The following is a 27,885-nucleotide window of genomic DNA, read 5'->3' as shown; positions in this document are numbered from 1 at the left end:
CTCTCAGGTCCCTTCCAACTGTGAAATTCTGTGATTCTGTGATAGATGCAGATAGTAGAAGAGCTTCATGCTGCTCGTGTGGGGAAAAGTATGGATTTGCCTGTGGTGCCAGCTTCTGGAGACTGACAAGTATGGAAATTGACTTGGCTGAAGATGATGTGCATCCTTCTGTTGGTATGTCCTCTATGTTAATGTTGATGGTTTCACATGGTCTCTTAGAATTTCTGCACATTAACTCATTATTTTGACTACATTAACATCAGGAGGAAATACTGAGTCCAAATTGTTTTAAAGAAATTGTGCATTTAATAGTCTTCAGTGACAGAGGGTAATGTATTTCCAATATTCTGCCATGTCATAATTTGTTATATTCTTCAAGTTACAAGGCAGTTAGGTATGGTTTTTGCTTCCTGACACAAGATTTTTATTGTAATATACATATTTTTAATTATAGTTTTTACTTAATTTGGGTAAGGGATAGTCATCAAAGTTTTGACCTTTCAGTTTTTCCTTCTCAACTGTAATTGTATACTAATGAAGATTTTTTTTTCTCTGTTAAGGCACTGACTAGATGTAATGTGAATTGTAATGTGTGGAGAAAGTGTCATCTTGGATTTATCCTGGCTATACAGTCAGATCTTGTTTATCCTTGGTAATGGGAAGGAATAGTGGTATAGATAATTTCCAAATCATTTGTTAACTTTGGAATGTATATATTATATTGTTTACCTTATTAATTATGTTTAGTTACAGACTGATTTTAATATTAGATTATTATTGATGTACATACCAACTGATGATAGGATAAGTTGGTTTAAAAGCATGATAAGCGGCAAGAGGAAGTCCATTTAATTCAACAAACATAAGTATCTGCTGAGGGTAAAACGCTGTGATAATTGTGAGGAGAGAGAAAATTTTAAATAAGGAAGCATGTTTGTTGCTCTCATGGACTTTGTAGTATAGAAGGCAAATAAGATACATAGGTAACTCTAATATGTAAATAATATGTGATAAGTTCACTGTAGAGTTACAAGTCAGAGGTATAGAGCTGTTATCAGCAGGATGCATTGGGGAAAGTTTCACAGAGGAGATGGAATTTGAGTTGGGCTTTAAAGAATGGCTGTTGATTCACTTGGTGATTGGGGGGGCAGAAACATTCCAGGAGAGGGGGATAGCATAGGCAACGACATGGGAGCAACAAAGAGTTGGGTATGTTTGGGAGATTGACTCTGTAGTTATTGAGAGACTGTGTAGTTGGACTGGAGTGAGGAGTCCATTCAGGGATATAATGTGAGATAAAGCTGGAGAGATAGGTTGGTGCCAGATGTTGAGGTTCTTAAGAATAGGCAAAGGAATTTTAATTTTATACAGTAGTGAATAGGGAGCTAGTAAAGATTGTTAGTTGAGGCATGATTTGACCAGATCTTTGTACAAGGCAGTGATATAAATAGTGGGGCAGAATTTGGAGGTAGGAAGACTTATTTGGAGACTATTGCAGTAGTCCCTGCAGGTGGTAAAGAAGGTGTATGCTAGAGTCATTGCTGTGAGAATAGTGAGGCTGCAGTAGTAAGATGTGGAAATTTAAATAACAGTATAGGACTGTGTCTGAGTGAGGCCACCCAGATTCTGGAACTGAGAGACTGAGTGAATGCAGAAGCTCCTAATAAGACAGTAGAATTGTAAGGAGTAGCAGGATTTGGGTGAAAGTTGATAAGCTTGGTTTTGGACTGTTGAACTTGAGGTGCCTGTGGGAGGTCAAGGTAGAGATGTCCTGTAGGCAGTTGAAGCTATATTATATATCTAAATCTCAGATAAAGGATCTGAGTTTGAGATTTATATTTGGAAACTTTTTTTAAAAATGGCAGGTGATGTCATGGAAGTGAATGAGATTGCCAAGGGGAAAAGAAGATAAAGGTCATCAGAGGGTTAAAGACAAGACCTTAGAGAGCATTTATTAGAGGGTGTAAAAGAAATGAGGAACCTGTGAGAGAAACTGAAAAAAAGTATTTATAAAAATAGGAGGAGGACCAGGAGATGGTAGTATGTCTAATGCTAATGAAGGGTAGGAGTACCTAATAAAGAAGGGGTTGTCAAAGGAGGATGCCAAGAGAATATGGGCTAGGAAATGGCCACTGGATTTGCCTTGTAGGATGTCACTGATGTCTTTTGAGAGAGCAGTGAGATGCAAATTAATTCAATTCAAGAGCATTTAGTAAATACTTCCTATCTGCAAGACACTGGCCTAGAGTTATAGATAGGAAAATGAAAATCAGACCCTGACCTTGAGGCGCTTATATTCTACTTGAGCCACAAGGTCTTATTGCAAAGGGGCTGAAAAGAACGAATGGTAAAGATGTGGAGGTATTGCGTGTGGACTTTTTTTTCCCCCCAGAAGTTTGACAGTGATGGGGAGGCAGGAGGAGAGGATGATAGTTGGATAATATAGAAAGTCCAAGGGAAGGCCTTTTTTTTTTTCATATTGAGAAGAATTGAGAAAGTTGGGAAATATGGGAAAGAGCCAGTGATGAAGAAGAGCTTGATATGCATGAGAGAAGGGGGAGTGATTGGTAGAGCAAGTCTTAAATCAGTCAGGAGGGAATAGAATCAAAGATATAAATGAGGAGTAGGGATACTTTTCAGTCTTGGATTTGAAATTTGCTGTGGGTAAATAAATATAAATAAATGGTTGGGTAATGGGCATTGATTTCAGTGAAATCATTGTCTTATTAAGGTAGAAGACTTAATTCTGGAAAACTACATTTTTTTGGTTAAATTCAGCAAGTAGAATCTTATACATTATGTAGAGTATCAAGAATAATATAATCTTAAAATAAAATATTAAATATTTTACTAAAATATTTAATTTATTAAAATATTGGTGTGCCTTTTTCTTCTATTCAGAGAATACGGCTTCAGATACAAAACTTTTAATTGTTATTGACACAAATATTCTGATGAATCATCTCAAGTTTCTTGGAATTTTGAAGACGATGGATATCCCAGGTATTCATAAAGATATTTTCTGATTCTTACTAAAGTATATCTGACATATCACTAGAGATCATAGGATCAAAATTCCTATTTGTGTTGTGCTTCAGGGTTTAAAAAGTACTTTACTCAACAACCCTTTTGAGGTAGGGGGTGCAAGTATTATTCTCTTTTTACAAAACAAGGAAACTGGAGCCCAGAAAGGCTGAATAGGGATTTTCTTGCAATTACCCAACGAGGAACCATTGACTCAAACTGAGGTCATCTGAAATCTTATTCTGAATCCTTCTTTCTGTCACACTGCTTCCCTTCAATTATAATATGAACTTGTGGGCTTCCCAAAGAAGGAAAAAGTGTTTTCTGATGCTTACTGAAGTAATTCTAGCTAGTAAATCCTAAACTTGCTATTCACAATAAAATGGGATCTTCAGAAGTTGACTTAGCAATATAACATCTCACTCTTTTTCCTGTTTTGTAAAAAAAAATATATATATATATATTTATTTGTTTGTTTATTTTTAACATTCATTTTTTAAAATTTTGAGTTCCAGATTCTCTTTCTCCTTCAAGCCCCTCCCCTACCCAGTGAGAAGGCAAGCAGTATATCATTTATATGTGTGAAGTCATGCGAAACATATTTCATATTAGCCATATTACCCCCCCCCCCCAAATCAACCAAACAAAAAAATAAACTGAAACAAAGTATGCTTAGATCTGCTCTCTGAATTCATCATTTTGCTCTTTGGAGGCGAATAGCATCATTCCTTGTGAGTACTTCAGAATTGTTTTGAATCATTGTATTGATCACGGTTGCTAAGTCCTTCCCAGTTGATCAGTATTGCAATATTGGTGTTACTGTGTACAGTGTTCTCTAGTTTGTCTCAACTTCACTATGCATTAGTTTGTATAAGATTTTTCAGGTTTTCTGAAACCATCGTCATCATTTTTTATAGTACAATAGTATTCCATCATAATCAGATACTACAACTTGTTCATCCGTTTCTCAGTTGATGGGCATCCCCTCAGTTACCACTTCTTTGCCAACACAAAAAGAGCTTCCTGCTATAAGTATTTTTCTATATGTTTTCTTTCTTACTTTTTCTTTGATCTCTTTGGGATACAGACTTAGTAGTGGTATTGCTGGATCAAAGGGTATGCACAGTTTTATAGCCCTTTGGGTATAGTTCACTCTCTTTTCTGAATTCTTTTTAAACCTATTTGACACATTATTTGCTGTGTGGATAGTTAACCTTGACTAAATTATAAGCTCCTTGATGGTAAGGAAGGTTTCTTAAATTTCTTTATGAAGTGCCTAGCACAGATGTCAATTTATATATTTCTTGATTTGATAAGAGATTTGAATTTTCCAGGCTTCGATAGACTTATATTGATAATTCCCTGGGTGGTTGTGCAAGAACTAGATCGTATGAAAGCAGGGAAATTGCTACAGCATGCACAGCACAAAGCTATACCTGCAGTCCATTTTATCAATGACTGTCTCAGAAGTCAAGATGGAAAGCTGTGGGGTCAGTCTATTCAACTTGCTTCTCAAAAACTTTGTAAGTACCACATGAAGAATTGAATGGGGTGTGGGTACTGTATATTTTTAGTCTAAAAATGTCCTCAGATTAAAGGGGAATGGTTCAAAAACTTAATTTTCCTTGTAAAGTGATTTAAAAAATTATTCTTTCACATCAAAATTCAACAAAACATACATTTTAAATTTTAACTTTTTATTTCTCAGGCTGTGTCATTACTACAAAAAGTGAAATAGAAATTTAGTAAGAAATTTTGTGCTGTATAGCTTTCATTTTGCATTCTTATTTGGAATTTCATTTTTCAAAATCAAAATTTCAAAATTTCATTTTGCATTCCTTTTAAAAATTACTACATAATATTAGTGTTGGGTGACAAGGCTATTCTGCACTTTTTTTTAATCATTTTTCTTTTATGTGTTTCCTTCCCTCACACTGTGAGCTTATTGAGAGCAGGAACTGTCTTAATTTTTCTTTTTGTGCCCCCAGTGCTTACTGTAATGCTTAGCACATAGCAAATTCTTAACAATTTTTTTTTTATTTATTTATTCGTTCATGACAGGTTTTGACTATGTAGTTATTGGTAGGCATATGTTTCAGTTGATAATAATGAATTGTTGTATAGTATAAATTTTCACATTTTTTCTCTTTTAATTTATTATAAAATTAGAATTTTTAGACAAGTTGTAAAAGACACATAGAACACTTATACTGATGTCCCTACCAAATGAAAATAGATGTTTTTCTGGTGTTTTGTTTAATTTTCCAAAAGAATCTCTTTTTTTCATAGCTCAGTATCTTTAATTCATGGATTTTTAAAAAAATATTCTTCAAGATGTGATAGTTTATGAGTCTATTGCAGTACAGTTTTGTCATATTACCTTACTTTAACATAGAAAATGATTTAATTAGAGATGTTTGGTCTCTAAATCTTAGGGTCAGGAAGAAGTTTGTTCATTTTGGGGAAAACTTAGGTGAGTTCTTTAAAGAGAACCACAAATCACTAGTATTACCAATAAGTAGAATTTTAATGGTCAGGTAACTGTAGAATGAATATGAAATGCCGTTAAATTGGACCTGTTTAAAGAAGTCATCTACATAGTTCATATTTAATAGCCATGAATGGCAATATATCAGAAATACTGAGATATAATGTACTATTTGCTTAACAGTAAACTTCTTCTTAACATTTTGGAAACAAGATAACAGTGATACATATTGATAGATAGTCCTTAAGGATTTACAAAGCTCCCTTCTTCATGTAGTGCCTGTGAAATAGCTAGTACACAGTCGCCATCTCCATTTTATGGAAGAGAAAATTGTGGCACAGAGACATTAAATGACTTGCCTCTAAGTAGTAAGTGCTGGCTAGCTCACTCGAGTCTACTGACTCCAAGACCAGTATCCCTTCTCTTACACCACCCTGTCTCTATTTAAGTCATCATATGTATTCTGTACAGCCTCTTACATAATCTCTGTCATGCAGAATAAAATTATGATCATTGTCATTAATTTATATAGAAAGGCTTATTCTGAAACCCTAAAAGTAGAGATGGTTTGTTTTGTGCTTATTTAGATGTTCTCTCTTTCTTCATCTGTTTCATCACATTTTAATCCATCATCTGCATGTGCCCCTGATATTTTTTAAAAATGATTTTTAATTTCACTGGCTCCTGTAGCTATATTATTTTGATATGTAGACTTAGGGATCCTAGTAGAGGCTTCAAAAGCTTTTTGTTTATTGCTTCTAATTTGAGGATGTCTTTTTTTTGAAACTCCATTTTCACTTCCATTTCAGTGCTCTTTTTTATTGTAACATTGCTTGATTTTTTTCCATTGAAGTGGTATTCTCGTAACCCCTTACAGTGTGGAGTTAATCCTGGGTTCTCAAAGTCCATGCTAGGAGAGCATAAACTCTAGCAGGAAATGTCCCTGGCAACAAATTTTGTGACTGTCATTCAAGAACCAGTTGGAAATTTTCTTCAGTAGAAGGTTGATTATTGAATAATGAATTTTTGTTGGCTAGAGCAACTCTTCAAAGCATGTTAGAGGGGTTGTAATTTGTATGGATGGAGGGAACACTGACACTGATGAAATGATAGAGTTTTTTAAATGTGTAAGTAAAGTATTTAGTAGCCATGGTAAGTTGCTGAAATTTCTTATTTGTAATAGATATTTTTCATGGTTTTCTGTGCCTCATAAGTAGTTTTATATGTTTATCTGAATGAATGTTATGTCTTGAAGATTGCTTTAGTGTTCACACCTAACTTAATTCATATAGAACCTCAGCATGTAATGCTTTTTGTTGACAGTGATAGTGGTGGTCAGTCATCCTCTCTAACATCCTCTTTACTTTGGGGTTCACAGGCCCACAAAGGTGCATGGATAGGTTTTAGAAAGTTCACGGACTTGGATGGGAAAAAATTATATCTTATTTTCACTCTACTTTAATTGCATTTTCTTGTTTAAAAATATTAGTTTAAGAAGTAATGCATAGGCTTCATCAGACTGCCAGAGGACTTCACTAAGCAACAAAAGGTTAAGAACTTTTGCTTTAAAAATAGTTTTAATTTCCTTTTAAATTATGGAATAAGATAATTTTTTTTTGTTTTTCTTGCTGATAAGCTGAGCTTCTTATTAGGAAAACTTGATTTGTTGAATTAGCAGATTTAAAGTAAAATTATTTGTTGGGACCAAGGCAAGAGCAGTCGTTACAGGAGCCTAAAATGTTGGGGTTGGGAGGAACCACAAAAACTATTCAACCTAACCTGTACCTCTACCTGAAAAGAAGTCAATCCGGCCTCTTATTGAAGACATCTGGTGATGAGACCCAGTCATCTCTGAGGCTGCCTATTCCATTTTGGGGCCTCTATAATTGTTGAAAAGTTTTTCATCCTCTTGAATTGAAATCAACCCCTTTCCAACTTTTACCTATAGCCCAGTCTTCCTCCTCTCTCTCTTTTTGCAAATAAGGAATCTAAATCCCTGAGCTGTTTATTGATTTGCTTAAGGTCAGGTAGCCAATAAGTAGAGTATTTGGAGTTCAGATCCAAGTCTTCTTAATTCAAATCCATTGTTATTTTCACCAAATTACACTTGAAGCCGATCTTGCAATCTTTATTTCATGAGAGTTTTTTCTCTTATGAGTCAATGAAGCTTTGTGAATACTGAGACTTTATTTCTATGTTGGGTAGTGATTATGGGAACTTTGAAATATGCACATTATACTGGGAAAGTACAGATTGGAAATGGAAATGTAGATTCTTCTTTAGCTCTCTTAATAGCCATGGGACAGAGGGCAGGTCACTTCACATGCTAATTTATTTTCCTCATTTGTAATATGGAGTTGATTGAAATAGTCTCTAAGATTTATTCCAGATCTGACATTTCGTGTTTTCTGTGTTGCTCCAATCACACAATATTATGTCCTGGGGTACGTGTTAAGTAGACTGTGTACAGAAACCCCACTGCATTTTGTTTCCTTCCCTTCTTCTTTTTTTCATTTAAAGACTTTTCATCTATACTGTTAGGATTTTTAGTGTATTAATTGATTTTTACTTTTGTTCAATTTGCAGATGGATTGAGTGATGAAAACAATGATGACCGAGTCCTGAAATGCTGTCTTCAGTATCAGAATTTATTTCCTTGTGCTCTTGTCATATTGTGCACGTGAGTTCTCTGAACAATAGACCTTTTTCAGTGTAAAACTGCAGTAATTGCATGAAATGAAAGAATGAGGGAAAAAAGATAATTTCTTCAGTCTTTGGAAGACAGTCTAATTTTCAGTGTGGTCTCTTTCTTTGTTTGTGAAGTCATGATCAGCATGACTTGTTAACTTTCCCCCATCCGCAAGTGGGCATATTCTTTTTTAAATTTTTTTATTTTAGACTTAAATACTAAAACTTAAATACGCAATAGAGAAAAGAAAAAGTAACATATTATAAACTTCAGTATTGAAACTTAAATACAAAATAAGAAAAGCAAAAAAGCATGTCATGTGCACAGCAGAACATAAAAGAGGATTCAAAATATGTAGCAATAAATTTCTGTTTCAAGAAAGCCTGTATAATAAATACTACATGTTATGTTGAGAGCTGTCTTGTTATTATTAGCTGGTGGTCTTAAGTAATGCACTTTGGAGAATTATAGTGAAATTAAAGGTATTGTCTAAATAAATGAATTTAATATTACAGTTACAAAGTTTGAATAATATTCAGAAAAGTTAGAAAATACTGGGGAAAATACCAGTGTTATCGGGTAAAATATAGGCAGTTTTTAGCTTAGGTACCTCAAAACAACCTCCCTTTTCTCTCCCAGTGTGGAATTTCTTTTCCCAGTTTATTCTCCTGCATGAAATAACCAGGCCTAATTCTTTTTATCTGATAAATTGATGAGTCTTTGAATCCATCATAGACCCAAAGATTTTGTAAGTGTCTAGATTGTATAAGAAAAGTCGCATGTAATTTAAGTTCATAGGGGTCAGGGCCAGGAAGAAGTGATACGAATAAGAGAAGGGAAGTATTGCTTACTTACCCTCCTGATTTCCACAGATAGGAGGGAATCTTAACCCAGTGTCTGTTTCCATTGTTTATAGTAATACAATTTTTTAGGTAACCTGTAAATTAATTTGCTGCTTCTGGGATAAGAGAATAAGGTAGCAGCTGAGATTGTGTCGTTAGAGGCAGCATGTGAAGTGGATAGCTGACCTTGGAGTCCATAAGATAGGTTCAAATCTCATTTTGACACTTACTAGCTTTGTAATCATGGGAAAGTCACATAGCCTTATTTTACTTCAGTTTCCTCATCTATAAAATGGGAATAGTGATACCTTTACCTACCCCATAGGATTGTTGAGGCTTAAATGAGATTGTGTATGTAAAATGCTTTGCAAACTTTAAAGTGCTGTATACATGCCAGATATCATTTGTTATTGTTATCTTATTCTCATTTTTTTTTTAACGGGCTCCAGATAGAAGGGGTCCTTGGACAAGTAACTATCTTGTTATTATTCCTTTATATTCAGTGTTACATGGATATGACACACTTACATTAGGATTTCATCTTATACTTCATCCTATTCCTATATGATTTTTTTCCTCATTGGCCAGCTCCCTACTTTGAAAATGTTTTATTCTTTGTAGCCGAAAGATTGAGTATTTGGAGTGATAACATTTATTTAAGACGTCTTATGGATTATTTTGTCCAGGAGATAATAGATAACAGTTCAGTCTGTGATAGTGCTGTGGGTCCAATAGATTATTGGTTGAATTTACTAAGATATTCTAAGGCCTGTATTTGTTAATAGAGATTTGTTATCTGTCAGCCTGTGCAATATTGCAAACTACTGATGTGTAATTCTGACCATCATATCATGTCTTACTGGGTATTCAGTATGGTGCTACATTTTTACAGTCTGCAGTGATGTGTTGTAATGTTTCTAACTTTTCCTTGCATAATTGGCAGTGATAACTAAGTTTGTGCTTTTTAATGGTAACTCGTATATAGTTTTTGGTGCCAGTGCCTAGGATATGAATTGCTGTTGTTAACCCCTCTGTCACTACAGATAAATCTGTATGACACAGGCATCGTTTGACACTTCTTTGACCTGTTGTTGTCTGAGTTTATGTGCACTGCATGCCCTATCTCTATTAGCTTTGATTTCATTCTTGGGTCTTAGTCATTTAATGGACCTCAAATAGAGATTAGCTACCTTTGTTTGCTTTCAAATAGTTTATTGGCCTGTAACTGATATTACTCAATGAAGTGTATTCTAAGAATGTCTATCATTCTTCCTCCTTTTTGATGTCATAGTGTTGATGTTTTTATAGTTGCCTTACACTGATGGATTTTTGTTAGGTTACTTTTCAAATCTGTTATGGTCCACTTTGTAGTTCTAAAAGTATACATTAACATTACTATTGTATAAATATTATTTGCTTTAAACTTGTTCATCCCATTCAGCTTTGATATCAAAATGCCAGTAAGTTTCTTAAAATATTCAGCCATCTCTTTTTTTTTTTTTTGCTTGATGTGTCTTGTGTGGGAGAGACTAGGCTCTTTTGTAGGTATCATCTTCACCTGCTTGTTCAGCGTGAGCTTTGGATTCAAGCTTTAAACCTTTCATCTATATATCTTTCTTTGGCATGCATTAAGGATTTTACACTATCAAGTCCAAATCATCCATCTGCATTAAGTGATTAATAAGATGTTCTGGTTCTTTATTTTGGGAGTCATGCATAGTTGTACTTAGAGAAATTATAATGGACTTAAGGTTGGGCAGAACCATCAAGGCCCTAAACTATCTCCTTGAAAAATGCCACATTTTATATTAATTGTTCTTAACATTCCTAAGTTGGTAACACATTTTAAACAGAGAACAATTTTCTAGTAGATGTGAAATACTATATATTTATAGTACATGAATGAGCCATGAGTGCAGAACTCATTTGCAATAATTAGCAAAGATATTATATATGTTATTGGTGCTTTGGGTAGCTTGTCCTTACACAAAGATATGGGCTAAGCAAGAGCCCTGGGGGCTAGGGACAGTGGGGACAGATGAAAGCTAAAGAAGGCAGTGGGCAGAGCCTGGAGGCAGAGGTGACAGAAGCAGCCTAGTGGAAGGTGATGATAAATCATTAAACATTTATTAAGTACCTAAGATATCATTATGCTTAGGCAGTGGGGATCCAAAGACAAGGATAAAAGAGTCAATGCCTTTGAGGAGCGATATTGTGTGCATGTAAAGTTGTTGATGTGATATATACAAAATAGAGGCCAGATAATGTTGGAGAAAGATACTAGCAGCTAGATAGGATCAGGAAAGCCTTTATATAGAAGGTGGTGCTGGATTTAAGCTATGAAGGAAACCAAGGATTGCCTACACAAATGGTTTTACACAAATGGTGTACACTCAAAAAACTTGGAGAATACTGATATAAACAACCAGAAATTTACCATGTTTTCTTCTTTAGGGGTTCTATTTTTACCCTGATTTTTTAGCTACTCAAGCTTCTGAACTAAAATATTTGATTGGTGTTGATTTTTTGTGTATTTTGTTATTCTTCTACTCCTTTTCTGATCTTAATTTTTGTAAGGGGACAGATTGTTCTGGCCTAATTATGCCAATTGTAGGGTGGCACACCTTCCCAGAGAATACTGAGATACCAAAGAAAAAGGAGCTCATACTAGCTTGGTCATTTAATAGGTTTTATTAGGGTTAATTAGATTGACTGGGTTGTTTAAGGGAGTTTACTCACAAAAGGCCAGTCATCCTAGGTGGCAGCAGGATAGAGTAACGTTGTGGATCCCCCACACTAACCCCAGGTCAGGTATTAATAGAAGCATAATAAAAAAGCATAGTGCAACTTTTCTCGTGGGATAATTGGAGCTTATTTTGCTGTTTACATTTACTCAAGGTAGTTTATATTCTCTGTGAGACTCCTTAGGCTGTGGCTTACTTCCATATAACTTTATAACTTTTGCTTTCATGTGCCAATTAAGGGATCTAGAATTTTTGATATGCTTTTGGTTTTTGTATTCCTCCTTGTAAAAAAATAAATTTGTTGCCCTTAAATGGGTGAGATGGAGTTCAAATTTTCTACTTTGCATACCAGCTCAAATTGATGTCGGTCTTCTATTTCTCTTTTGCAGCTCTTTCAAGTCACTTCTTCCATGGTATTATTTACTGTAAGTTGTCTGTACAGTTGTCCATAGCAATGTTGCTTAATAGTCCTTCTTTTTCTTGGCATGGCATGGCAACTAGCTGCCATTGGTTAGTAGTTCTATTTGCTATATTCTTTGTCAAATGCTGTAAGAGAATGCGTTTATCATGATGCTAGGAGATGCCATCCTTTTTGAATTACTCTGTTTTGGTATTATTGGTCTGCTAATTAGATTCATGCCCTCAACCTCAAAAAGGCCTTTTTGGAATTCTAGTCTAAGTATGCCCGTCTCTTTTTCAAAGTAATTTGAGATTTTGGTTCTACTTCTACCATCTATTTGCTAGTAGATGTAGTTTCTAGAGTTCTTCTTAAGTGAAGATTTTCAATCATCTCTGGTCTTTAATTTTCCCTTTTATAGTTCCTCAATTTCATTCTTATTTTCTGTAATCTAGGCTTAGGAACGAAGCTATTTTTTAAAAAAAATGATTGGCCTTTAAGGTTATGTTATTATTTGGCTTGGTCTAAGGGTACCTCTTAAAAAAGCTGTTTTCAGTTTTGTTATAATATAGTATTGGCATATAATGAAGACATATATGTCTTCATTTGTTCCAGTGTTGTGTTGTGTTTCTGGAATGCAAAGGAGGATCTCTTATTTTGATCTTCTTATTGTCAGTGTGATCATCACTGTGGTTTTGAGTAAGCTGAGATTTATAGTAGAAGTTTCATCACATTTGCTGGGGTACTACCCTACTCAAGAGTATCCCCAAAACCTAGCACCTTGTCTGGCATTTCCTTTGTGTTTCTCTCCCTTCCCTTTGCCTGCCCTCCTTATGCATGTTGGGTTGGTCTTTGAGAAGGTTATAATAATAACAAATATTATTATGTATACTGGTGGCCTTAGGAGAAATGAAATAAACCAGAAAGAAAGCAATAGGTGTTGACAAAGGAAAATATATGGCTAATCCCTGGGACTTGATAGAAGGAACAAAAATGAGGATGATTGGAGCTAGCTCAGAACCAAGAAAAATCCCTCTATTTTTATACTTGTGAATTGTCTTGGGATCTTAACTACTGTTTATAACATTTTAAAGAGAAAATGTGTTCAGCTACACTTGATTTACAATCAAACTTTAGGAATATAAATTGTAGGCTATTCTATAATAAGCAAGTTCTAGTAAGATTATTTGATCTTGGGGCAATAATTCTCTTGTTAAATACCTTGTAATTGTGTTTTAGTTGGTTTAATTTTGCTACTGTTTTCATGAATCAATCTTTGGTAAACAAGAAGAAAACAAATTTAGATAGGTGGAACTATCTCCAAGTAATAACTTAACATTTGCATTTATATAACCCTTTAAAGTTCACAAAGTTCTTAAAAGAACCCTATGAGTCTGATAGTTAGTTTTTTATCATCTCCATGAAGGTAAACAAAATAAATTCAGAAAGGTTAATGACTTGCTCTGAGGTAACACAGCCAGCAATACAGCAGGCATCGGAGCTATGCTGGGATTCAGACCACCTGCCTCCAAATCTAGAACTATTTCTTCTATATAGAGTTTTTTCTTCAATTAAATGAAATCACCTGTAATATGTTATTTTATTTTATTTATTAGCTATCTTACTCTTATCAACAAACATTTATTGAATGTCTGCAGTGTCTAAGGAGCTGTCATGGGCATTTCTTTGTGCAAATTGAAGAAGAAAGGTTAACTTAAAGTATGGTTTTGGAGGCCATAGAAGTGGTTTTTATAAGTTATGAATTTTAGTCAGAGTTTCATTCCCAAATTGAGCATTTAAATATTTAGGGATTGCAGTTCTCTACAAGAAATAGTCATAGAAATTGAACAGCTTTTTGAGATTTTCCTATGTGGTGGGCCTTTTCAGTGCATATTGTTGCCTTTTTGCATATCTTGGAAGAAACTGATGTTTTTATTTTGAAAATGAAGGAAAATTAATAATTGATTTCTATATAGGACATATTCATTATTAGTTTTAAACCTAGTCAGATTCTGTCATTCTCCAGTTGTTTTTGGTGCACATTGAAATCAAAAATAGGTAGTCAATATCAATCATTAAGCCATTTAAAATTTCATTACTGAAAACAGCAACCTAAAATCTAAAAATTTTAGATGTTTATTTAATTCTCACCCTTATGCACAACTACCATTTTAGTAAGTAAAAATTTCAAGGGAGAAAGAAAGAATGTGGAAAAATACAGTAATATTTAATGTAAATATTTTAAATTTATTTTATTTTCAAAAAACTTTGTAAATATAAAATCATTGTTTTTTAGCTTAATCTGTTTGAAAAGGTGCTATTTGTTGGAATATTAAATGAAGCCTTGGGAGGCACTTTGGTGTAATTTGGAGACTTGATTCTATGAGACAAAGGAAACCTGTTTTTCCTAGTCCTAGTTTAGCTACTGAATTTATAAGTGGCTTACTCTTAAATATTGTAGCTTTTAAAAACTCTTGTTATATTTACTGTACTTGCTGATATTCCCCAGCATCAGCAGTTCTGGTTAGGATGTTAGAAATGCCTACCATTCTACCTATACAGTCCTCATTATGGTGTCTTTTCTTATTTTCATTTCCTTTTTTTCAAATATTTTCAATTTCTGTTTTTACTTTTTATATTTGCATGCATAAATAATCTTTGTGATCTTGCATGTTTTCACCAATCTGTTGTTCCTGTTACTTTTTAAAAAAACTTATTTATTTTTAGTTTTCGACATTCACTTCCATAAACTTCTATTTTTTTAGCTTTTTTGGTGAGGCAGTTGGAGTTAAGTGACTTGCCCAGGGTCACACAGCTAATAAATGTCAAGTATCTGGTCTGAGGCTGGATTTGAACTCAGCTCCTCCTGACTCCAGGACCAATGCCCTATCCACTGCATCACCTAGCTGCCCACTCCATAAATTGAGTTTTGAATTTTACCCCTGCCTCCCTCCTCTCTCCTCCCTGCTTCCCAAGATGGTGTGCAATCTATTACAGGCTCTACATATACATTCTTATTAAACATATTTTCACATTAGTCATGTTGTAAAGAAGAATTAGAATGAATGGGAGGAACCACGAGAAAGAAGAAACAAAACAAACAAAAAAGAGAGAAAGCAAATAGTATGCTTCGATCTACATTCAAACTCCATAGTTCTTTCTTTAGATGTGGATAGCATTTTCCATCATGAGTCTTTTAAAATTGTCTTAGATCCTTGTATTGCTGAGAAGAGCTAACTAAGTTTTTCATAGTCAGTCATCACACACTGTGGCTGTTACTGTGTACAATGTTCTCCTGGTTCTGCCCACTTCACTCAGCATCAGTTCATATAAGTCCAGTTTTTCTAAAGTCTGCCTGTTCATCATTTCTTATAGCCTTGTTAGGTTTTTTAAAAAATTTCTCTTTTGTCTTAAAAAAAACCTTCAAGACCTTGCCTTCTAAAAGTTACCCAATTTATCTTAGTATTTTAAGGGTTCATTTTCAAAAATACTAAGTCTAGTTGATTTGCTTTCTTATAACTTTATTGAAAAATATATTAGTTGCATGTTGAAGAGAGATGAAATAACAAAACTCTATCAGTTGCCTCTTTTTACATTCACAGTTTTATTTTTAAGCATCATCTTTTTCTTTTTTTAAGAATCATTGATCCTATCTAAGAACATTTGGTTTCTGAGTTCTATTTTGTCCTGTTATTTTATGCTATGTTATGTTCTATTTGTAGTACTTTGTTATACTATAACAAGGAAAAATATAATTGTTCCCACAGGGATGATAGAAATTTACGCAATAAAAGCATAATAAGTGGTATAAAATCACTCAGTAAAGCGGAATTAAGTGCAGAGTTACTGACTCTCAGTCCCAAATCAGTAACTGTGGACAATCAGCCACATATTTCTAATCGGCACATCAAAGCAGGTTAGTGTTTTTATGTTTATATTTCAATAAGTAGCATATAAATCCAAGTACGATAATTATTGATAGCCTTCAACATTTGTAATTGATATTTATTGTCTAACTGAACATAATAGAGATTCGTATAGAATCCTCTTTTCTTAGTATAATGAGATGCTTATGTAGGTTGAGATCTGTTAAGTTCATAACATAAGAAGAAATTTTGAATTTACAAAATAAGCCTAAATTGGGTGGTTGTTTTTAAAGGCATATTAGCTACTTGGGCAAGTTCAATTGAGGTATAAGATTACTTTCCATAACCCTCTGAGACAGGATATGATTGAACATACAGTTTGAAAATAGTTTAAATTCTATGGAGGTTCTAAATTATGCTACTTTCAGTTTTAACAACTTGCTGTGAATATTGTACTCACTCAAATTGGAGGTTTTTGCAGGAATCCTATAATAGTACTACTTTTCATGCTGAATAAATAATGTAAAAACAAGGAAGGTAGATGCTGTTGCTTTATTTAGTACTCATGAGGTAGTATAATAAGTGTAATGTTGGACTTGGAGTTAGTCTTGCTTCATACACATAAAATGGGAATCATTATATCACCTACCTCATAGTATTGTTGTGAGGATCAGATCAGGTAGCTCATTTACAATGCTTTGTAAACCTTCAAGCAATATATAACTGCTAGCTATTACTGTTTACTAATGATAGTAATAATGATTTTCCTATTTTTCTTTGACAAAATAATTTTTTCAGCTCTATCGAAATACATGGTGGAATTCAACATCAAACCAGACCATGAATAATATCATTATGTATATGGCAGCCCATCCCCCAATCTTTAATATGACCGCACATATTAAATTTTATTTATTTGTGGACATGTATGTGTGTGTATTCTGATCTTTTACCCTTGAGGGTGAAAATTTTCAGTTTAACAAAGTGGGAGGTACAAATTTTCTTAATTTATTATATCTATAGGATTATCATAGGTAAACTTCAAATGTTTTGAGTTTGACCATAGAGAAATTATATTTGAGGTTTTTAAAAAATATATCAATTAAATGGTGTCAAGTTAAGATGAAGAAAATTATTTTAGATGAATGAATTAGAGGAATGGAGGGAAATGACATCAAGTAACAGATTTGTGGATCTTTTTAGACAGGTCATTGCTGTGGGCTAAGATCATAAAGAATACATTTTTCATAGCTGAAGATTCATTAAATAAACATCTTAGAAGAAGTTTCATAATAATCCAAAGCATATGTATTAATTCTGATACTTTTACTAAAAGATTAGATAACTTTTGCCAACTTTGGAATACCAGTGATAGTAGTCTAGAATCTAGACGCATTTGGGGTTGTGACCCACACTTTAAGAAGTGCTGGAATATATAATGTACAGATCTTAGATATCTAGAGTAGAGTAACTCCATTCAATTATACTTTTTAGCAAAAAAAAAAATTAAAAAATGAAACCTGTTTGTAACATTAACATTTTAATTGCAGTTGTTATTTCTACATCCTATGCTTAAGAGTATTAAAAAAAAATTTTTTTTTTATTTTTAGGCAATTGGGGTTAAGTGACTTGCCCAGGGTCACACAGCTAGTGAGTGTTATATGTCTGAGGCTGGATTTGAACTCAGGTTCTCCTGACTCCAGGGCTGGTGTTCTATCCACTGCACCACCTAGCTGCCCCCTTAAGAGTATTTCTGATGTTCTCTGGGTGCTGTATATAATAGGCTATTAGAAAAAAGAGATGTATTATGTTTTTAGTATTTTAAAAATTATGTCAGCTTGTCTGTTACTAACTACATTGTTTGTGCTCTTAATACCCTCTAACTTTATTTTCCAGATATAAAACCCTTGGAGAAATGCTGCAGGGGAAATACTATATCATCTGGAATGGCTATTCTACTTGAAAATATTATTTCCGAGCTTGAAAAATGTCTTGGAACAGCTTTGTCTTCTATATTAGAAACAGAAATGAAAATCGCTTTTGGAGACCTCTGGCTAGAGGTGATTATTTCAGCTATAATTGTCTGAAAATTTCTGATCAGAGTTTAAGAACATTGTAATCAAGAAAAATTACTTAAGTGAAATGATGCTGACTTTAGTGTTATATTTTTCTAGAAATTTTAAAATCAGCTTTCTGAAAAGAAACAATACTCTTTTTTTAAAGATACGTTATCTTTTGTCGGAAGAGAATTGAATAACTGAATGACTTGCTTAAAAAAAAACAAAAAAGTAATCTTTTTTAAAAAAATTATTTTTCTCCAGTTACATGTAAAAACAATTTTTAACTTTCTTTTTTTTTTTAAGTTTTGGGTTCCACATTCTATCCCTCCCTGAGATGGTAAGCAATTGATAGAGATTATACATGTGCAGTCTTGTAAAACATTTCCATATTAGTCATTTTGTGCAAGAAAACACAAACAAAAAAAAGAAATAAAGTGAAAAATAGTATACTCTGGTCTGTATTCAGACAACATCAGTTCTTTCTCTCGACGTGGATAGCATTTTTCATCATAACTCCTTTGGAATTCTTCTGGATCACTATTGCTGAGAATAGCTAAGTCAGTTATAGTTGTTCATTGTACAGTATTGCTGTTACTGAGTACAGTGTTCTTCTGGTTCTAATCACTTCATGTTTTATCAGTTCACGTAAGTCAGACTACCACTGTCCTTCCAAGTTTTGTAACCTTGGCTTTTCCCTCTTACTTCTGATATCTAATCGATTGCCAAGTCTTACAGATTCTACTTTCATAGCATCTGTCACATCTGCTGCCTTCTCTCTATTCACATAGCTGGTAGCTTAGTTGATGGTCCTCATCACTTCATCACTGGACTGTTGTAATAACTTTCTAGTTATTTTTCCTGCTTCATTTCTCATCTCTCTAATACATCTTCCATGTAGTTGCCAAATTGATATTTCTTAAATTTGAATTGATGAAGTCACTCCTCTTCCTTAAAATCTTCAGTAGGTCCCTGTTACCTCTAGGTAAAATACAAAATCCTTTGTAGGACAGAACATGCTCTATAATATAGCTTCCACTTACCTGAGTTTTATTTCGTGTTAGATCCCTTTATCTACTTTCTCTTCTAGTCAGACTTGGCCTGCTAACTGTTCTTATTCTCAGCATTTTAGTCCCTGCCTTTCAATTCTTCTGTGGGTGGTTCTTCAGTATCTGAAATACACTCCTTGCTTAGTTCTCCCCCTTTGAATCCTGAGCTTCTTTCAAAGCATAATTCAGGAATCAGCTATTAGATTGCTCTTAATCTTTCCACATTGATAGTACTCTCTGCTCTTGAAATTACTTGTTGAATATTTTTACAGACTTATGTGTCTCTGTATTGACTTGTAAACTTCTTGAGGGGAGGGACTTATATTTTTGTCTTTGTGTTCCTACTACCTAGCACAGTGCTTTGCATACTGTAAGAGCTTAGTCAAAGTTTATTAGATTGAATTAAATTATTGGATCTAAGATAATTCACAAGAAACTAATTTATTCTGGGCCTTTTTTGGGGGGAGGTTAATCAACAAACACAGCAGAATTTTAAAGTCTCTGCACCTTTCTGTCAGTTGTGTGTCTGTAAATGTGTGATCAGTTATAAAAAAAAAATTGCAAAAGTTTACTTACTTCATTATATTTTTATCAAAGCTACCTTTGATACTTATGTTCATCTTGAGGAAGTAGGTATGTGGATTGGTAGCTTCATTTATTTTTGTGGTGGCCTTGGTGCTTATGCTTAAGAGAATTAAAAGACAAGATGACAAAGTGTCACATGAAATTGTTTCTTATTGTCTTTGAGCTTATGATGAAACCGCCTATACCAACTCTTGTTTGTCTTTTCAAAATGAACCTCTGAGATTTTCTTCAGTTAACTACAATATCCTTTTGTTTATGTAGTATTTTCTATTCTTTTACTATTTTATTATCCTTGAGTTATGTTGTAAAACAAGCCTTCAATTCTTCTAAGAGTTGGGTCTCACACTAAGCTTTCTCTGACTCATTTTGACTTTGACTTACTGTTCAGAGTGAGACAATTCATGATCTTCTTCCTCCTCCTGTGTATTGTTATGTAAATGAATCTGAATTATAAGCCATTGGTCTCCAGACTTTGTTAGTCACTTGTCCCTAATATGTATATATTTACTCATTTATAAGTTATATATAGAGTGTTATATATTAATAATCATGTACACTATACAATTTAAGCAAAAATAGACATTAAAAAAGGATGAGATAAAGATGAAATGGTATTTGATCCTAGAGTCAATATTAGTTACTAAAGCTTATAACTGAAGTAGGAGAGTGATATGCTCAGACCTGTACTTAAAGGGCAACTTCGATGGATTGGAGTAGGAAGAGATTTGAGATAGAAAGACCAAATAGGAGGATGTTTGAATGGCTCAAGTGAGAGTTGATGAAGGCCTGAACTAGGGTGATAGCTGTGTGAGAGATGGAGGTAGAAATCATAAGATTTGGCAACAAATTGAATATGTGGGTTGAGGGAAAGAGAAGAGTTGAAAATGACACTGAGGTAATGAACATGTGGCTGAAAGGATAGTGTTGCCCCTAGTAGAAATAGAGAAGTTGGGAAGATGAATGGGTTTTATGGGAAAGATTATGTAATGAGATCTGCAATGCAGATTGATGCCCATTCATCCTGTGGTACTTTGTCCTGCACAAAACAAAGAATGGGGGTGAGGGTAGGGTTAGGGGATTTGTAGACGGGAAGGGAAAGGAATGAGAGGGTTTCAGAGCCTGCCCTTGAGGGTAGCAGACGGGGGACCTGCCAGAACCTTGAGGTGGTTAGGGGCAGAGGTGGGTACGTAGGGAGAGGTAGGATTTCTCTAATGGCACCTTCACTGCTTCATTCTGTGCATGTCTGGATAGCTGTTCTGTTATTACTTACCTGAAAAATGAGTATGACTTAGAAGGTCAAAGTTGAAAGTTATTATAGCAAAGGGAAGAGTTGGAATGGTGTACTGTAGGAAGATAATGGTAGATGTGGTTGTATTGGAGACAATACCCATGGTTAGCTATTTCAGAAGAGTTGAAATGGAACCAATCATCCCCATCCCTTGATTTGTTTATCACATTCTTCTTGGGGTCAGTTCTTCATGTGGAGACAAGTGTTCTGAAATATTCTTATGAGTTTTCTCTCTGGAGACTTTTAAGCAGTGGCTAGATGACTACTTAGGAATGTTATAGAATGGATTATTTTTGAAGGTATGAATTGTTGGACTAGATGGCCATTGAAATCCTTTCCAGCTCTGAAATTTTGTCAGGCTGTGGTTATCCTTGCCCAATATGCCTGTTTGGGAAGGATATTATTGAATATTTTCTGGCTAAAGTAATTTCTATTTATTTTATCCTCATTTATCCTCATTTTACAAATAAAGAAACAGACTGAGAGAAGTTAAATCATTTGCCCTGGGTCACACAGTAAGTATTTGAGGCAGGATCCACACTCCGTTCTTCTGACTCTTGAGTCCAGCACTCTTACCCATGGGGCCACTAAGCTGTTTCAGTGATCTGTTTCGATAGGTCACTTTGAAGCTGTTATTTCTCTGCAAGGTCTTTATCCTTTCTTTTGATCTGGTGTTAATTTTGACCTTTAGTCCATCTAGTTGATGATTATACACAGCTTGATTCTGATATGATTTATAAAATCAACTTATCATTTTCTATCTGTGAAAATATCATATCATTTTTGAGATTGTTTGCTGCTTGTCATGTCTGTTAACTTCTGATTTCTTTTTTAAAGAAAATATTGATGATATATAGGCCTAAGGCTTCCAAATAGACTATAAGCCTTAGGTTTCTTTCATTTCCTTAACCGGAGTCATATTTTTCCAACATTCCATCCTTCACTATGCCTAACTTTACATTGAAGTCAAAGAATTTCAAAGTACATGTTGATTTGTTTTCTCCTTTATCTATTGTAACAGATATGGGCACTTAAGCTTCATTTATTTTTGTGGTAGCCTTGGTGCTTATGCTTAAGAGAATTAAAAGACAAGGTGACAAAGTGTCACACGAAATTGTTTCTTATTGTCTTTGAGCTCATGATGAAACCGACTATACCAACTCTTTTGTTTGTCTCTTCAAAATGAACCTCTGAGATTTTCTTCAGTTAGCTACAATATCCTTTCAATATTGACTGTTCTAAAGAATATGATAATTCTTTGATCATTGGATATAGATTTTGCATTTAAAGTTCTATTAATGTTTATGTACCTTGTAAAAAACTATGATTCTTAGCACCCTCTGCCCTTTTCTGCTACTCTTATTAATAATGATAATGAGAAATATTTAATTTTTTTTACCATTATTGTAAGGTTGTATAAGTGATAATTTTGCTAATTTTCACCATTGTGGTGGTTAGTTTGCCATATGATAGATTGTTCAGTGTCAAACCCAGCAGGTGAGCGAAGGTTTCTAAAGATGGATTTTGGAGAGCCAGTTGTCAAACAGTAGACATAGGGGATGCCTTTGCTTACTGATGATTTAGAAACATAAAGTACTGAAGGAAAGCATCCATTTACCGTGGATTCATGACATATTTGCCATGCATGGTAACTGGTAGGCAGTCAGTAACCTTAGTCTATAAAGACTAGTGTTTTTCAGTGATTATGAAATTTTGAAAGTTGTTTTCACTAAATTAAGCAGATGAGATGTAGATTAGTACTATGGGAACTAAAATGATGGTAGAGAGACTATTCATAGTAACAAAAGCTTTTAAAATATTGAAGTTTAATAATCATTCAATAAGCAATTTATTAAGCATTTATTATGTGCCAGGCACTGTGTTAGGTATTGGTGATACAAAGAAAAAGCAAAGACATTCCCTGTCCTGAAGGAGTCTACATTTTAATGGCTGAAATAACAAATGCATAAACCTCCTAAAGATACATATAGAATAGATTGAAGGTAGCTGTAGAGAGGAAAATATTAGCTCATGGTTAAGGGTAGGGGTAGGAAACCAGGAAAGGCCTCCTTCTGGTGGTGGCGCTTGGAGTGAATATTAAACATACTCTGAATATATGTTGACTTTTTTTTTTTACACTACAGACTTTTTTTTTTTACACTACAGATGGTGTACTTAAAGCCCCCTTGGACACTTGCACATTTATTACAGTGTTTTAAAAAACACTGGTTAGCTGTTTTTGGATTGGTTGTGGCGAAAAACTTGCTTATGACGATTGAGAGCCTATATGAAAATCTTTGTAAAGGTAGGAATCTTTCATTTTTCTATACTACATTGATGTTTTTCTTAAAATGTTTGATTTAAATTGCAGTTCTTTTTTTTTCCAGCCAAAGACAAGGTTTATTAAAGATATCCACCATATTAGCCAGATTCTTAAGCAATCTGAATGTCTATGAGCAATTGGCTAGATTGTAAAAATCTGAGCAGTGGCTAGATTTTAAGAATCTGAGCACCTTAATGGTGACAGAATGGACCTTATATACAGAAAGACTGTGGGAGAGATCTAGGAGTGGCCAAGTAGTTTGGGGTGATGGGAGGATCTAAGGAAGAACTGAATGGGAGTGGCCAGTAAGCTGGGGTGAACAGAATGCCTGGGACCTGGACAAAGGAGAATGGAATCTAGATAGGGTCAAGGGTGGGAAATAGCCAGGGGACACAGGGAGATAGATTGGGGGTAGGAGATAACGAAAGGCCAGTTGATAGGATTATAGCATCAAGCAAATGCCAGAGATTTGGCCTTGTGGGAAAGTCCAGGGTTTTTCCTTTCTGGGGTCCAGATCCCAACCCCTCATAGCCCCCTCAAACAAATGAGACCCAAATTCTTTTGAAGTAAGGGGCGAAGGTCTTGGCTTCTGAAGCTGCTTCCTGCTGGCAAGGGGCATATAGCTGTCCCTGACTCGAGGGGTTCCCAAAGAGGAGGTTGACTGGAACCAAACACAGGCTGCATCCAGGGAACAGTGAGGGGACATTGGGTGGTACCTGCTGTTTGCTATGAATTGTAGGTGAATGGCCTGTAGTCTGAAAGACACAAATCTGAAAGAAAAGACTGCAAGGCCCAAATGACAGGTTAAAGCATCCTTAGCTGTGTTTGGATTCAGATAAAACAGTTTTTCAGCCATGCAGTATCAGATCCACCTCATAGCCAGACTTAGGAATAGCCAGGTGGGTAACATGCCTTTTCAAAGGAACATAATGGGGAAACTGAGCCAGAAGGATCCCATCTTAGACTGAGGCTAAAATTGTCCTCTCAGCTTTTCTTGATGCTGACTTCCCACCAGTATCACATTCTGTCTGAGTAGCTTGTGACATTTTTCAGATGGTGGATTATTGATTTATCGATGGATTATTGTGATCCAGTAGACAACTCAAAATAAAATGATGAACTTTTTTACCTCAAACAGCAAATTTTACTAATCACATCTTAGGAAAAACTTTTCCAGGATTTACATCTCAAATTTAAATTTGTTTTGGTATAAAAAGCCAGTCGTTAGAGATTATTTCTAGGTATTGCAAATTCTCAGCAAAACAAAACCCCAACAAGCTTTTTGGCAAGTTTACACATTAAAACAATAACCAGCAATAGCCAAATTATTTTAACGGTAACCAAATTATGAAAAGTTGCTTGACATAATTCCCTGATGCCAAACAATTAGCTCAACTTTCTCCCATGCTTCTGGGGGAACGTGGGGAGGTCTGGTGCACAGAGGGAAAAGGGAGATGGGAGGCTTAACTAGAGAAGGTTGGCTCCCCAAATTCACCATCAGGTCCCTTCCCAACAAAGGGACAGGGCAATAGGAGAGCATAAGGAGGGAGTATTCAAACAATTCCTCAAATAGGCAGGGGAGTGGGTATGTCTGGAGACATCCTTTAGTGTTCCCTTCAATGCCCATGACCAGATAGGTTGAGGGGTGGATAGGGCCAGAGTAATTGGTTAAAACAGAGAACATAGCCATGATAAAGTAGGTAACCTTACCTTCGGCCTCGATTTTTGCCCACGGCTCAGCGAGAGCGATGGAGAAGGTGGGAGTGCTACCAAGCCCTGGGCTTCCTTGTCATTCCCAGTTTTGGGGGGAGAAGAACTTGGGGTCAGGCAGTTTTCCCCATACGGGCCACCAAAATGTTGAGGTGTAGAGGTTTAGGGGTATAGGGACCTTAAAATCAGAACATGTGGGTCATGTCCGAAAGAATTCGACCCAAGCCTTCTTTCAGCCAAAGACAAGGTTTGTTAAAGATCCACCATATTAGCCAGACTCTTTGGGAATCTGAGCATCTATGAGCTATTGGCTAGATTATAAAAATCTGAGCAGTGGCTAGATTTTTAAGAATCTGAGCCAATTGCAGTTCTTTTCCAAAGGATTGACAGATAAGTAGATCCTTGGTCCTCTTTTTCTCCTGCTTTACACTGTCTTCCTGGGTAATATCATTTATTCCCATTATTTCAACTGTCACCTTTGATGGAGATGGCTTCCAAATACATACATCTAGCCCTGATCTTTCTCTTAAACTTCAAGTACACATCTCCAATGGCCTGTGGGAAATCTCTGCCTAGATGTCCCATTGACACTTTAAACTCCTTATGTCTAAAACTGAAATGAGTATCTTTCCATCAAAATCTTCTTTTCTTTGTAACTTTCTTATTTTCATTGTTACTACCATTTTCTGAGTCATTCACATTTTAGATTTCAGTTTTAACTTTGATTTTCTTCACTTATTAAATCTTGTCAACTCCACTGCTGCAATATCTCTTACATCTCTCCTCTTTCCACTTCTGCTGTTAACAGTCTAGTATGGGCCCTGATTACCATTTACCTGGACTATCTTATTAGTATCCTACTTGGTCTTCCCATCTTGTCTTTCAATTCCATTTTATTCTTCATACTCCTGCCATATTAATCTTTTAATCTGGGCAGATCACATTACTCCTCTGCTCAAAGTCCTTTAATGGTTGCCTCTTTCCTTTTGAATAAAGGTTATGCTTCTCAGCCTGGTAAGCCAGAACCTTATGCAATTTGGAAACACCCTACCTTTCTAGCCTTATCTTTCCCCCATCTAATCAGTGCTATATCCAAAGTAAATTGTATATTCCACCTATGTACTGCTTATACTATTTTACCTCTGTGCCTTTACTTGTGCTGTTTCTGATGCCTGGAATATCTTTCTCCTCACTTAATACTGCCCTCTCCTCCCCCCCCCCTTCTTAGCTTATCAAAATCCTACCTTTTAAAGCCAGCACAAATACTGCTTTATTCATGAAGCCTTCATTTGTTGTTCCAAAAAGTGATCATCTTATTCCAAGTTCTTTCTCTACCCTAGACCTTATATAGAATTTATTTTCTTTTATAATTTTTGAATTGTAGTTAATCTGTATATATGTTTTATCACCTTTTTATACTGTGAACTTCATGAAGGCAGAAGATCTTTGTAACCACTCCCCTTAACCCCCACTCCTAGCACCTAACACAAATACTGTCTTTGCACATGATAGCTAATAAATTATTGTATAGGCCAAGATTTGGGAATGCACATTTACTCTAGCCAGACTGAATGCAACAAACATTTATTAACCACCTACTATACACAAAGCAATGTGTTAGGTTTTTGGGCTACAAAAACACTACCTTTCCTCAAAGGGCTTATTATGTTCCATTGGGGGTAGGAGTGGAGAACTTAAATGTACCTTGTTAAGTGAATAGATATAAATGGAATGTACAGTTATCCCTGCCACATCACAGGGGTTAGGGGTGCAGTACTTCCGTGATTTGGAAAATTCAGCTCGAATTTTTTGGCCCTCCCTTTGTCTCAGAGCTGAGTTGTGAAGAAGACAAGGAAACTTAAGAGATGGATGAGTGGACAGAGCATTCTGAGCATGAGAGATAGCTAGTACAAAAGCACACATGTAGAAACTGAGGTATTGTTTGAGGAACAGTAAGTAGGCCAGTATAATTGGATCAAAGAATGTGTGGAGAAGAGAAGAAGATTGGAAAGGTAGGAAAGGCCTAGGTTTTGAAGAGCTTTAAATGCTGAACAGAGGTGGGAGATTAGATTGAAGGCTATTGAAATAGTGCAGGTGAGAGGCAATGAGAGCCCAAAGTAAGGTAGTGGCTTTGGGAGTGGAGAGAAAGGGGACATATACAAAAGATTTTGTGAAGGTAGAAATGACAGGATTCAGCAACAGATTGGATATGAGAGGTGAGAGTGAGGAATTGAGTGTGATATCATGTTGTTGGCCTGGGTTACCAGGAGGATGGTGGTGCCTTTAAACAATAGTGGGAAAATTCAAAGAAGGGTAGAGGTTTGGGAAAAAGATAATTAGTCCCATTTTGAAAGTGTTGAATTTGAATTTCATTTGGGAAACCCTGTTTACATTGTCCAAAAGGTAGATGGTAATATATGACTAAAGCTGGAGAGAGAGAGAGAAGAGAGAGAGAGAGAGAGAGAGAGAGAGAGAGAGAGAGAGAGAGAGAGAGAGAGAGAGACTGAGAGACTATAGATATTTGAACCCATGGGAGGTGAGGAGATCACTAAATGAGAGAGTATAGAACTAAAGAGAAGGGGCACAGGATAGAGCCTAGGCGAAGACACTTAAAAAGACAAATTTTTTCCAGAAATTTGCCTGAGAAGGAGTGGAGAGAAAGAGGATGATAGCTTGCACAGATGGTAGGGTCTTTATTTTCAGAATGACCCAATTACATAAATGTATACGTTACTAAAACATACCTCCAAAGCAACTAACTCTGGTGATTCTTTGCTTACTTATTTACTTTTTGACACTAGCTGGATAAAGTTGGAATCTAGT

General features: G+C 35.2%; 1 protein-coding gene across 1 annotated transcript in view; it reads left to right on the top strand.

Annotated features, from left to right (window-relative positions):
• The window catches only part of SWT1 (SWT1 RNA endoribonuclease homolog), a 136,293-nt gene that overhangs the window by 26,833 nt on the left and 81,575 nt on the right, over positions 1-27,885 (top strand). The window contains 8 exon segments of the mRNA XM_020984402.2: positions 46-118; positions 121-174; positions 2,902-3,003; positions 4,359-4,547; positions 8,099-8,192; positions 15,952-16,100; positions 17,947-18,110; positions 23,196-23,334. Of these exon segments, the coding sequence (XP_020840061.1) occupies positions 46-118; positions 121-174; positions 2,902-3,003; positions 4,359-4,547; positions 8,099-8,192; positions 15,952-16,100; positions 17,947-18,110; positions 23,196-23,334 (964 nt within the window).

The sequence above is a fragment of the Phascolarctos cinereus genome, unplaced genomic scaffold, assembly GCF_003287225.1.
Source record: "Phascolarctos cinereus isolate Bilbo 61053 unplaced genomic scaffold, phaCin_HiC Scaffold_5;HRSCAF=322, whole genome shotgun sequence".
In the NCBI taxonomy this organism is placed as follows: Eukaryota; Metazoa; Chordata; class Mammalia; order Diprotodontia; family Phascolarctidae; genus Phascolarctos; species Phascolarctos cinereus.
This window is presented reverse-complemented; position numbering and strand designations above follow the sequence as displayed.